We start from the raw sequence: 13329 nt of genomic DNA, 5'->3' as shown, positions 1-13329 counted from the left end.
ACCTTTATCATCTCTAACTCCTTTTACAGCACTCTTTCCTCCATTGCTAAGCTTCTTCAACAACCTCCAGAATATTTTACCACCTTCTCGATATTTATTTTCTATGTTCTTGCCAAAGTCCTCCCATGACTTCTGTTTAGCTAGTTTTACACAGTGTTTAGCTTTTTTACATTTATCTCTGTATTCTCAAAGAGCACAAGCTGACTTATTGGCTAGGAACTTTTGATATGCTTTCTTCTTTTCCTTCACTGCCTCTTTAACTTCCTGTGTCCACCAAGGAGTTCTGATTTTTTTATCCTTACAGACAACTTCACCACATGCCTCTCTGGCAGAATCAGTCAATGTTTTCTTCAGAGTTTGCCACTGAATCTTCAAGGTTTGATTCCTGTTCTCAAACTCTTTCATTTTTTCTTCAATAATCTTTGTGTATTTTAGTCTACAGTTCACATCTGAGAGCTGCTCAACTTTTATTCACTTTAAAACTTTCTTACATGTTATTCTTTTCAATATGAAATTCAATTTTATCTTGCTCAAGACCAAATAGTGATCACTTCCAATTTCAAATCCTCTGTACACTCTGGTGTCCTGCACCAGGGAGAAAACATCACTATCAACAATAACATAGTCAATGATACTTTTCTTATTCCTAGCCTCTTCTCTCCATGTGAATTTGTGCACATTTTTATGTTGGAACATGGTGTTAGTAATAACTAGTCCATGTCCTGAGCAGAAATCCAACAGATATTTGCCATTATTATTAGCTTTGCTCTTTTCTCCAAATTTTCCCAAAATATTTTTGTATGTCTCGCAATCATTTCCTACTCTGCTATTTAGATCCCCAACAAGGACCAACTTTTCATTTTTCTTTGTGTCAGTTGCCTTTTCTAAAGCCTCAAAAAATTCCTCCACTTCTACCTTAGTAGAACCTTCTGTGGGACCATAGGCACAAATAAGTCTCATTGTCCAGTTCCCCATTCTCATATTTGCCCACATTACTCTACTTGAGACTGAATGCCATTCAAGAAAATTAGCCTCATATTTTGTGTTGAATACTATGGCTACTCCTTCTTTTCCTTGATTGTCATTGCCTGAATATAACATTTTGTATTTATTGTTCAGAAAGATCTCACCAGTTTTGGTCTTTTTTGTTTCAGTTATGTCGATCTGGTACTTATCTAATTCCTCAGCTAGCTCCATTTCTTTGCCAATCAGGCTTCTTACGTTGATAGTACCGATCTTTAACTCTGGTGATGTTGATTGGGTTGTGTTTTCAGATTTGTTCCGGTAGCTGACTTTTCGCTGTTTGCCCTGGTTCCCTGGCCAAAGCAATGGGGGGATTTGTTTAACCTGGCAACGCACCAGCCGGCATGAAATTTTGTCATGCTGTACCATCATTTGGTATTTTGGTTTAACCAATAAGAATACAATTTGGTTGGCTAAATCCCAAATTTCCAGCCCATCCTCGTTTGTTCAGTATCCAAGTAGATACCCAACAGGGTGCACCACGAGAAGGTGAGGATTGGACATTAGGTCAGAAGCCTGGTCGGTTCTCCGCATTCCTTTAAAGGCTATGTGGAGGTCTCCTCTCAGTTATACAGCTTTGATCCTTAAGCACCCCATCATGTGTGTTAATCTCAAAACTGAGCACTTTATTTTCTGGTGTGTTACATACATAATTAATATGTAATGCTTTTTTTTAGATAAAAAATGATTTTTGTAGTAATGGCCACAACTCATTTCCCTTGAAGAAAAAAAAATTAAATCTTGGATTGGCTGAAAAATGGTGAAAAACCAGAAGTTGTTGCAAGGACTTTGAATTTAAATGAATCAACAATTCGAACAATCGAACAAAATAAACATAAAATCTGAGGAAATGTTTATTGCTGGGTCAACAGTAAGTGCAAAGCACATTGCTCGTGTACGTGATATTCTAATAGAGAAAAATAGAGAAATCTCTAATGATTTCGATAGAAGATTGCACTCAAAAGAAAATTCCTTTGGATGGAAATCTTATTAAAAAAAACTCTCAAAGTTTATAAACATTTATAATGTAGAAGGTTTTCAATGTGGATCAGCTCCTGGATTCAAAGTTTCCAAAGATTAGAATTATTCTACTGTTTTGTAATAATGCATCAAGTGATTACATGACAAAACCAATGTTTATTAGCCCATCCTCAAATTCTCATGCTATGAAAGATTAAAATATGCACTTTATTTTATTTTGCTTAAAATATTTATGCATTATGTGCAATGAAGTTTACATACAATTTGTATTTTTTATAAGTTTATACTATGTATTTGTTTCATAGTTTATATGTTTGCTTAACTTACATGAATTACCTGAATTAAATAAAAATATTTTTTTGTTGGATATGTCGTTGTTTATATAATTTAATTTTAAAAAAAATTATTTCAGAACATAACCCTACTTTTTCAATGTGATCTGAGTCTCGCATGACGCGATTTATATAATGTGGTATTTCTATGGGCCTAACATCCGCATTATACGAGGGTTACCTGTACTGTGGAGACAGCACAAGATGATTAATAGTAACAGTTAGTAATGAGTGCATGAGGAGTATAAAGAGTAGGCTGAGAAAGTGACTCACTTGGTAAGTACAGCAAAATTGCAGTATGTGTAGAAATCAGCAAATCAGATGGAAAAAAAATCCTAGACAATTTTTTGATAGATGTCAAATAGAAGGAAGAATTGTTGTGGGGTAGGATGATAATGAATGAATATGGTAGATTGGTAAGTGCCATAGAGGATATAGTCCTTCAACAGTGTTTCATGCTCATCACTGAAATCGTGAGAAGCTCAAGTGTTGTGGAAATAGGATGGCTTAATTGTGAGTAAGAGGTAGTAGATATATATATATACAGGGTGTTCGGGATAAATTTGACAGTTTCGTAAGGAAAAAGAAAATCTTCTTTGTATCTATTAAATTTAATGAATTGACAAAAAAACATTACAGGCAGAGTTAATTACAATACTATCAACAAGATTTACTCAAAATAACCACCATTAGCATCGATCACAGCTTCAATTCTGCTTCGGAACCTCGAACAAGCTGATGCTACAGTCTCCCTGGGAAGGGCCGCAAAAACTGTTTTAATTTTATCCATTAACTGGGCTTTTGTATTACTGGAAGTGCGATTGGTGTCTTTTTCAACTGCGCCCCATACAAAATAATCCATGGGGTTAAGGTCTGGGGAGTTTGGAGGCCAAACATTTGGACTGGTGAAGTCGTAGAAATTTTCAGACAACCATTTTTGACTTTTCCCAGAGGTGTGGCAAGGGGCCGAATCCTGCTGCCATACATACGGCCTACCATTGGCTACCCTTGTTATCCAGGGCTTGACTACAGTTAGCAACTCCACGAACAAAGCCCGAATTCCAATGCCAGGGTTCTTCAACACCTGTTCCTGTAGATTTGCGAGGAATTCTGCTGTACGAACGCAATCAGATCGTCTGCTAGGGATCTTTCTTCTTGCTACATCCTCGTAGTCACCATTGCAAGTCTCTAGTTCATTCCTGATTGTTTTTACTGTATTCAGGGAGCATTGGGCAGCAGTCGTAATATCCTTATTTTGATGGCGGGCACGAATCATCATGATACAAGTTATTCTCTTCCATGATTCAGGTGGGTTCCAGCTATCCATCCTTTCTGACATCTTGTATATGAATGAAGAAGGGTCCAAACTTTTAAATGAAGAGAAGTGTGTGTTAATACATGTAACTTACGGAAAAATATAATTAATTATAAATATGTCAAATTTATCCCGAACACCTTGTATATATATGAGAAATTAAGTAAGCTTCATGTCAGTTTGGCAATAGGATTTGATAACATATTGCTCTTAAGATAATGTTCCAAGGAGTTGACAGTAGCCTTTGCATACTCGTTTAATATGAGTCTTACGTCACAGGTCCGAAGAAAGTGGAAAGAAGGTAAAATTGTTCCACTTCACAGAATTGGCGATAAGGCTGTGGCTGCCACAAATTATAGGCCAATTTGAATATCTGGAGTTGTGGTTAAGATATTGGAGAGGTTAGTGAGAGCTTGATATAGAAATGGGTTGATAACAGCAGCATTCTCTGTGATTTTAAGTAGGAGTTAGTTTAGTTAAAGGGAAGTCATGTTTTACAAATTTTCATGTGTACTAGAACAATGTGACAAATGCATTGAACAGGGAAGATGCACTTGTGGTATACTTAGATTTTACAAAGGCTTTTGATAGATTGCCACATGACAGGCTGGTAACTAAATTGAATTGGATAGGATTGGATAACAGACTAGTGAGTTGAATAGGTTGCTTACTGTAGGATAGGTATCAGCAAATTGTATAAGGGGTACAACAGTATCCCAAAAGAAGAAAGTCATTAGTGGTGTGAAGGGTTCCAGATTTGGGACCCTGATATTGGGACAAGTTTAACTGGAGATATGTGATTGTTGGCAGATGATGCTCGAGCAGATGAGGCCTTGATCAGGCCTCATATGGATTATTGTACACAGATTTGATCACCTGGTTTTTCTGTTGATGAGGATATGTTAGAAAATGTTCAGGGAAGATTCACAAATGTAATAACTAATCATTGGAATATGGCATATGAAGACGGCTTGAGGAAATGCAATTTGCAAAGTCTCTTGAATAGAAAGAGAAGGGATATAAGGATTGAGGTACATAAGTTGGTAATGGGTTGTTACCAGATTATTATGAAAGAAATTTTTCATAGAATGGGAGGAGGGCAAAACAAAAAAAAAGCAATCCTTGGAAACCATATAAAGAGGGTGTTAGCAAAGAGCATATTCTTTGCATGAAGAGTTGTAGCTAAGTGGATGCATTGCCTTGAGAGTGTGATGAATGTAGATGCATTGAATGAGTTTAAGCACAGCCAGCTAGATGAGCTTTGTGTATAATAGTGTACCTTCCACAATGAGACTTTGTTAATAATAATAATAATAAAAAAAATTTTAAATCATTCTTCTAGTTTTTTATGCTGTGTGATATACTTCACTAGAATATGGTTATTTCTGAATTTATTATAGCAGAATGATTTTTAAAACATAAAGTATTGGAATTGTTAAAATGATAGTTCATATCATATTGAAAAGTCATACACATGCTGCAAAACATCTGTCATGTCCTTGTGTCATGAATTTGAGGTCTTTTATGTAGGCTGACCAAAGTTGGTTTATGATATAGCACTGTGTTGGACATCATGTCATTTTGGAGGTTTCTTTAAACATATGAATATAGTTATTAAATTCAATATACAGTATTCTTGTTACTATCCAGACCCAATGTTTATTCCTTTGTAGTCATGTGCTAGGCCTGATTTGTGTGATCTTTTTGTCTTGGCATCCTTGTTCTTTTATTCAAATCTCTTCTGAACATCCAATTTGTTCAACAATGTAACAATATGCACCAAACATTTATGTACACCTGTCTTCTTGAGAAGTAGAGAAGTTTAGCTGACTAAACCGGCCTTGTTGGCTGAGTGGATATATCATACCTGTTGTCCAACCCACAGTTCTTGTATTTGAATCTCACCTTGGGCATGAATGTTTGTAAAAACCTACTCTGAACAAGCTTGTATGGCTTCTGGAGTTTATAAGGCTCGTCTTTCTTTGAAAGGAAAAAAAAAAAATGCATTACAAAGATTTTTTTTCATAGGCATGAAGACCATGCATGACCTTCTGGTTCTGCTGTTGTGATCAAGTAAATAAATTTTCTGTGAACACAGCTTTTATATATTAACTCATATAAAATTTAACTTACTCAACCTCTGTTATAATTCTATTGTAATTACGTTCCTTTTTAACAGGTATAGATGGGCATTTGTTGGTGATAGTCCACCACTGTCTTCTGAAACGAACAATAATATTAACGATGATGAAGAAGATGATGATTCATTATCACCTGAATTTGTGCCTCATATTATGCGACTAGCAACATTGTTGAATAAGAAGGTAATTTTTGAATTGTTAATTTAATATTTAGTTGATTATTCAGTTTAAATAAACTATTTAAATACCAGTGAAAGTTAATATTTAATAATTAAACATAAGTGGCTTCTGGGAATGATGCAGAGGACACTGACGTGTAGAAGTAGGGAGATTCTTGTTCCATTGTATAAGGCTTTGATTAGGCCACACATGGACTATTGTGCCCAGATTTGGTCACTGGGTTTTCAGAAGGATGAAGAGATGTTGGAAAGGGTCCAAAGGAGACTGACTAAGGTAGTTTCTGACACTTCTGGAATGTCGAGTATGAGGAAAGATTGAGAAGATGTAATTTGCAGAGTCTGGTGGACAGGAGAAAGAGGGGAGATATGATAGAGATCTACAAGTTGGTAAGGGGTTGTTATAGGATCAGTGCTGGAAAAGTTCTACAGAAAATAGTGGGAGATCAGGGGAGAACCAGAGGTCATCCCTGGAAACTGTATAAAGAGGGTGTAAGTAGGGGAGTGAGAGGCAGGTTTTTTTTTCGTGCAGAGTTGTGAATGATTGGAATGCCTTGTCTGAGAATGTGCTGTCTGCAAAGAGTTTGAATGTGTTTAAAACACAGTATGATGACTGTGTGTGTGATAAAAGGACCTCCTCCCAGATGAGTCTTTGACTCCATGAGGTCTTGGGGTGGTAATAATAATAATAATAAGTCTTTTTGGGTTATACCTTTGAGTGATATAATCTATATTAATAGACAGTAGTGCATTACTAGTTTCTTAGCAACTGATCATGCTATATCTTACACTTCATCCAGGTCCCTTTCCCCATTTTTGCTTCAAACACTTGTTTTTTCTCATTTTTCCCTCCCATTCTGTTTGGGTGATCAAACAACATTACTAATGCTCTGTTGACATTCTTTAGTATAGTAGAGATATAATTTTTATTTATCTGATTTTTCCATTAAAGCTATTACAGGTATCAATTATCAGTTTAATTGATAATTTTAAGAAAGATCCTACATATGAAATTCCATCCAGCGGATGGATGAAAGCATGTATTACTGAATGGCAGAATGTGTAAAAATCTGTTGTCTGTGTGTGTGAATTCTCACTAATATTATAGTAGCTCTTCCAAAAATGATGGAAATATGCTTCTGTGTGAAACACAAAATGGATAATTCTGTCATTTTCCACTTGTTCGTTGCATAAGGATCCTCCTAGTGATAATGTTAGCCCTTTTTCATTCTTCCACTTTTTTATACTTATCATATTCTTCACTCTAGTTCTTCACTCCTGAGTCTTTTTACTTTCCTGATCGCCTTCACTGTGATCCACCATGCAGTTTGCTATATCAGGTTTGCTGTGCAGAGTGATCCATGAATATCCAAAAAGGGAATTCTGATGGTATACATGCACTGCTTAGGCAAGAAGGAACAGCCTGCCTGCAAAAGTCAGTGTTGTCACATTGTCTCCTTCATCATAGTCCAAGGCTTGCTGTAGTGCCAGCATGACCTATGGAATAGTGAGCATCTCTTTGTGGCTTCATGGTGAGTAGGAAGCTCTAGTGCTAAATTCTCCCTTCTCTTGAGAAAAATCTTTCGTCCTCTAATTTATCAGGGCTCTCCCAAGGCCCAACCAGGTTTAAAAACCATACGGATATTTGGTATCAGTTGATGTGTTCCTGGACACATCACATCAGCTGATACCAAAAAAAAAAAAAACATAAGATACACTTTATGATACACCAAATTTTTTAGTAATGCATTGCTTTAGAGAAACACTCAATATAACTCCTTCTTGTAACATCAAACTACTGTTAAGTTTGTTATATATATGATGAAATGAATGATTTTCTTATGGTATTCAATCATCTATCATAATCCAGAAATCCACCCAGGTTTTTCTCCTATGGAAATTGAAGTATTAACTCAATACAAAAACTTCATCATTATCTTTTGTAGCTGAAGTCAGTGATTACTCCAACTGTATAAAAAATTAAATAAAATATTATTTACAATTATATACATGACATGCAAAGAAAATCAGATCAAGAATTAAATTATTTAGTCACTCTCACATATTTTCTCAATTTGAATCTACAAACAAATTATGATAAATGTATCGCGCTAAAGGGTTGCTTAAGAGTCAAAAAAACCGGGAGGAGACTTCCACATCACCTTTAAGGAATGCAGAAAACTGACTTAGACTTCTGACTTAATGTTCAATCTCACCTTCACATATGCACGCCATTAATTTCGTAATAACTAATTCAAATTACATTTGAATTCAGGTGACAGGCATTTTGAAAGACTTGCTTTATGGCCAAGTAAGTGTGTCACGGCAGGGAAATTGCATATGCAAGTATACTTGAGAAACGGTTGAGAAGAATTGTAGAAGAAAAGCTTGGTGAAGAACAAGCTGGATTCAGGCCAAATAGAGGCTGTCAGGATCAGATCTTCACTTTATGACAAATAGTCGAGAAAGCATGGGAATATAATAAAGATCTGTATTTAAGTTTTGTCGATTTGAAAAAGGCCTATGACAAGGTGCCAAGAGAGAAGCTATTCAATATGCTACAGTTATATGGTGTCAATGAGGCATTATATCAAACAATGCTTAGTCTTTATTTGAGTTGTAAGTCAGCAGTTAGAATTGAAGGAAGTACAGGAAGATGGTTTAATGTTAAATCTGGTGTGAGACAAGGATGTACATTATCCCCTCTGTTATTCATTATCTATATGGATCACATTAGGAAGGAAAGTAGTATTAAACATGATATCAAAATTGGAGATGTTAATGTCAGCTCTTTGCTTTATGCGGAGGATGTTATACTTCTAAATAAATCCGCTACAAGTCTGCAAGATTCTCTGACTAAATTGAATACCTGTTGTAATAGATATGATATGAAGGTCAGCAATAAAAAGACAAAGACAATGAAAATAGATAGAATCATTGAAAATGTCAACTGTGTTGTGAATGGAGAACTTGTGGAACAAGTGAAACATTTCAGCTACTTAGGCATGATTTTTACTGAAGATGGTAAATTAAATATAGAAATAAACAACAGAATCATCAAAGCTGGTATGGTAGGAAGTCAATTGAATAAATTCATATGGAATAAGAGAGAAATTAGTCGGATCACTAAATTAGCTGTATACAAGACAGTGTTCAAACCAGTTTTAACTTATGGATCTGAGAGCCGAGTCAGAAGTAAAACACTTGACCAAAGACTAGAGACTACAGATATGAGAGTCCTGAGAAAGATTATAGGCGTGAACAGATGGCATCAATGGCAATATCATATTAAAAACGAGGATATTAGGAAAGAACTTGACATTGTCAGCATCCAGGAATGTGTTAGCAGAGCTAATCTCAGGTGGTATGGTCACTTAAACAGAATGGGCGAAGAAAGATTAGCAAAACAAGTGTTCTTGCCAGGTTGGCAGCAAAACGACCCAGAGGAAGACCAAGATATAGGTGGATTGATATGGTACAATGTGCCTTAGACAATAGAAATATAAGATCTGATAATGTTGGAGTTTTAACAAGTAACAGACTGATTTGGAGGAAAATTGTAGATAGGAAGTTAGTAATGATGTAATTTTTTTCATGCAGTACTATCATATCCTGTACATCCCTTGAGGGTACATGGCCAGAATTTGATGATGATGATGGGTGGAATGCAGCAGGGATGGTCTCATGTTGGGGGGGGGGGGGGTGTACACTATGTTGCACAGTTTGAGAGGGTGTACACGATGTTGCACAGCCAAGGTGAATTATGAGGGAAGTAATAATGGCTGTAAGAATACTGGAAATGCACTGGTTTTTCTGCATATAAATGCTACAAACATTTATATTACAAGCATTAGGAATAAAGGGAATGAGTTTGTGACATTGATTGATTCATTCTCTTCAAAGATTGTTGGTATCAGTGAAACTTGGTTAACTGAGGAGAATGCTCTAACAGGAATAGAAATGGAAGTGTATAGTATATTTTGGCAGGATAAGATAGGTAAACATGGTAATGGAGTGTTACTCATGATAAGAGATGAATTGTTTCCTCTCAGGGTGGAGACTCACAGTGGAAATAACGCTAATGGCTTTTAGAGTATATAGTGTGAAATAAACAAGATATTTTGGATATTGTTGTATATACATGGTGATGAGCAGGAAATGCTTAGCTAAATTAGTTTGGCAAGTAATCATTATGGGGGGGGCTTCAACTATAGCAATATAAGCAATATAAACTGAGCAAAGGAGGTAGCATGGAGTACTAAGAGAACTGAATTTTTGGATTTCTTGAAGAACAACTGTCAGCATGTAGTGGAGGGAATACAAGAATCAAGAGTTTTGGATTTCGTCATAGCATCAGAGGATCTGATTATTAGCAAGATGCCATACTTATCCCCATTTGGTGAGTGACCACGTGTTCCTGACTTGGAGGATGAATAGATAAGTAGAAGTATAAGGCAGGCAACTATCATAAACTTAGAAACTGACTTACAGCAATACAATGGATGAAAGAATTCGAAGGAAGAGGGGTCATAGTACATGGGAGATGCTTAAGAAATTGTGATATGTATTGTGGTATGTGAGAGTTTGACATCTCAAACTGAGTGTTATGACATAATTTACATTCATTATTATATATAATAATTTTAAAATATTATTTACAATCATCATGAAGAAGATATTTTGCAAGCAGCTTTATCATTATGATTCGTAGAGTAATCTTTTGTCAAAAGAAAGGAAAAATAGCAGTTGTTTCCGTAAACAAAGTAGGAAAAATAATGAATAAAGATTTTTAAATATAAAGGCTTTTATTATCTGAAATATTTTGTGCAATTATTATAATATCTATAAAATTTCATTTAGCTTAATATAAAAACATAAACAGTTTTTTTATTATTATTATTTTTGTTATTTGACATTTTTGAGTAATGTTTAAATTTCAATACTTGGAATACAAAAGTATTAAATTAAAGAAGAAAACTTATCTATAGAAAACTCAGAGTATCAGATTATTAAATAATAGGAATAGGAAGTTGCTTAAATTATTATTATTATTATCAACATTTGACCTAGGGTGCATTTAAAGGAATGCGGAGAACCGACGAGGACTTCTGACCTAATGTCCAATCCTCACTTTCTTGTGGTACACCCTGTTGGGTATCTACCTGGATAATGAACGAAAGAGGATGGGCTAGCAATTTGGGATTTAGCTGACCAAATTGTATTCCTATTGACTTAAACCAAAATACAAAATGATGGTACAACATGCCGCTGGGGCATCGCCCGGTTAAACAGAGGCCCCCCCGTTGTTTTTCCCAGGGAACCAGGGCGAACAGCGAAAAGTCAGCTACTGGAACAAATCTGGAAACACACCCAAACTCAACATCACCAAAGTTAAAGATCGTTACTATCAACATAAGAAGACTGAATGGCAAAGAAATGGAGATAGCTGAGGAATTAGATAACTACCACATCGATATAATACAGGTGACTGAAACAAAAAAGACAAAAACTGGTGAGATCTTTCTGAGCAATAAATATAAAATGTTATATTTGGGCAATGACAATCAAGGAAAAGAAGGAGTAGCCATAGTATTCAATAGTAAATATGAGACTAATCTTCTTGAATGGGCAGGCAGTCTCAAGTAGAGTAATGTGGACAACGATCAGAATGGGGAACTAGATAATGAGACTTATTTGTGCCTATGGACCCACAGAAGGTTCTACTAAGGTATAAGTGAAGGAATTTTTTCAGGCTTTAGAGAAAGCAACTGACACAGTGAAAAAGGAAAAGTTGGTCCTTGTTGGGGATCTAAATAGCTGAGTAGGAAATGATTGTCAGACATAAAAAAAAATATTTTGGGAAAAGAGCAAAGCTAATAATAATGGCAAATACTCATTGGATTTCTGCTTAGGACATGGACTGGTTATTGCTAACACCATGTTCCAACATAAAAATGTGCACAAATTCACATGGAGAGAAGAGGCAAGGAATAAGAAAAGTCTCATTGACAATGTTATCATTGATAGTGATGTTTTATCCCTGGTGCAGGACACCAGAGTGTACAGAGGATTTGAAATTGGAAATGATCACTATTTAGTCTTGAGCAGGATAAAATTCAATTTCATATTGAAAAGAATTAAATGTAAGAAAGTTGTAAAGAGAATAAAAGTTGAGCAGCTCTCAGATGTGAACTGTAGACTAAAATACACAAAGATTATTGAAGAAAAATTGAAAGAGTTTGAGAACAGGAACCAAACCTTGGAGATTCAGTAGCAAGCCTTGAAGAAAACACTAATTGATTCAACCAGAGAGGCATGTGTTGAGGTTGTCTGCAAGGATAGAAAAATCAGAACTCCCTGGTGGACACAGGAAGTTAAAGAGGCAGTGAAGGAAAAGAAGAAAGCATATCAAAAGTTCCTAGCTAATAAGTCAGCTTGTGCTCTTTGAGAATAAAGAGATAAATGTAAAACTACCTAAACAGAAGTCATGGGAGGACTTTGGCAAGAACATAGAAAATAAATATCGAGAAGGTGGCAAAATATTCTGGAGGTTGTTGAAGAAGCTTAGAAATGGAGGAAAGAGTGCTGTAAGAGAAGTTAGAGATGATAAAGGTGATATGAAAACGGGAGAAAAAGAAATCCTTGAAGTATGGAGTAATTACTTGGAGAAATTGCTAAATGAAACAAGCAGTGATAGCACAGTGGTAATAAAACACTCAACAGGCATACATATCCTTATTTGAAGTAGAAAAAGCCATCAAAGGCTTGAAATGTGGGAAGGCAGCAGGAGTAGATGATGTTCGACCAAAAATGCTGAAGTATGGTGGTATAAAAGTCTTACAGTGGCTGCACTGCATAGTTCAGAAAGCCTGGACAGAGGAATGAATTCCCGATGATTGGAGTAGAGCTCTCATAGTACCCATGTATAAAAAGGGAAATAAAACTGAATGTGAGAATTACAGAGGTATTTCCCTACTGAGTGTTCCTGGCAAGATCTATGCAAGTATACTTGAGAAACAGTTGAGAAGAATTGTGGAAGAAAAGCTTGGTGAAGAACAAGCTGGATTCAGCCCAAACAGAGGCTGTCAGGATCAGATCCTCACTTTACGACAAATGATCGAGAAATCATGGGAATATAATAAAGATTTGTATTAGTATATCAGGAATCGTTGTCAAGGTCTTGGAGAAATTAGTCAAGAGAAGAATACAGGATTGAATAGATGAAAATGGGATACTGTATGGGGGGACAACTTGGTTTTGTGAAGGGAAGATCATGCCACAGTAACTTGCTCATGTTTTATAACACAGTGATGGCTGAACTGTATAAGGGTATTGGGTTTACAGTGATTCTACTGGACCTT

General features: G+C 35.8%; 1 protein-coding gene across 3 annotated transcripts in view; it reads left to right on the top strand.

Moving 5' to 3' along the window:
* LOC150094270 (protein DOP1A) overlaps positions 1-13329 on the top strand; it is a 613349-nt gene that overhangs the window by 581160 nt on the left and 18860 nt on the right. For all 3 annotated transcript variants that reach the window (XM_090412136.1, XM_090412135.1, XM_090412138.1), the window contains one exon: positions 5831-5975. In XM_090412136.1, the coding sequence (XP_090268262.1) occupies positions 5831-5975 (145 nt within the window). The remainder of the gene's footprint in view (positions 1-5830; positions 5976-13329) is intronic.

This window comes from Typopeltis vanoorti, chromosome 22 (genome assembly GCF_054136105.1).
Source record: "Typopeltis vanoorti isolate ZY-2024b chromosome 22, IOZ_Tvanoo_1.0, whole genome shotgun sequence".
NCBI classification, from domain to species: Eukaryota; Metazoa; Arthropoda; class Arachnida; order Uropygi; family Thelyphonidae; genus Typopeltis; species Typopeltis vanoorti.
This window is presented reverse-complemented; position numbering and strand designations above follow the sequence as displayed.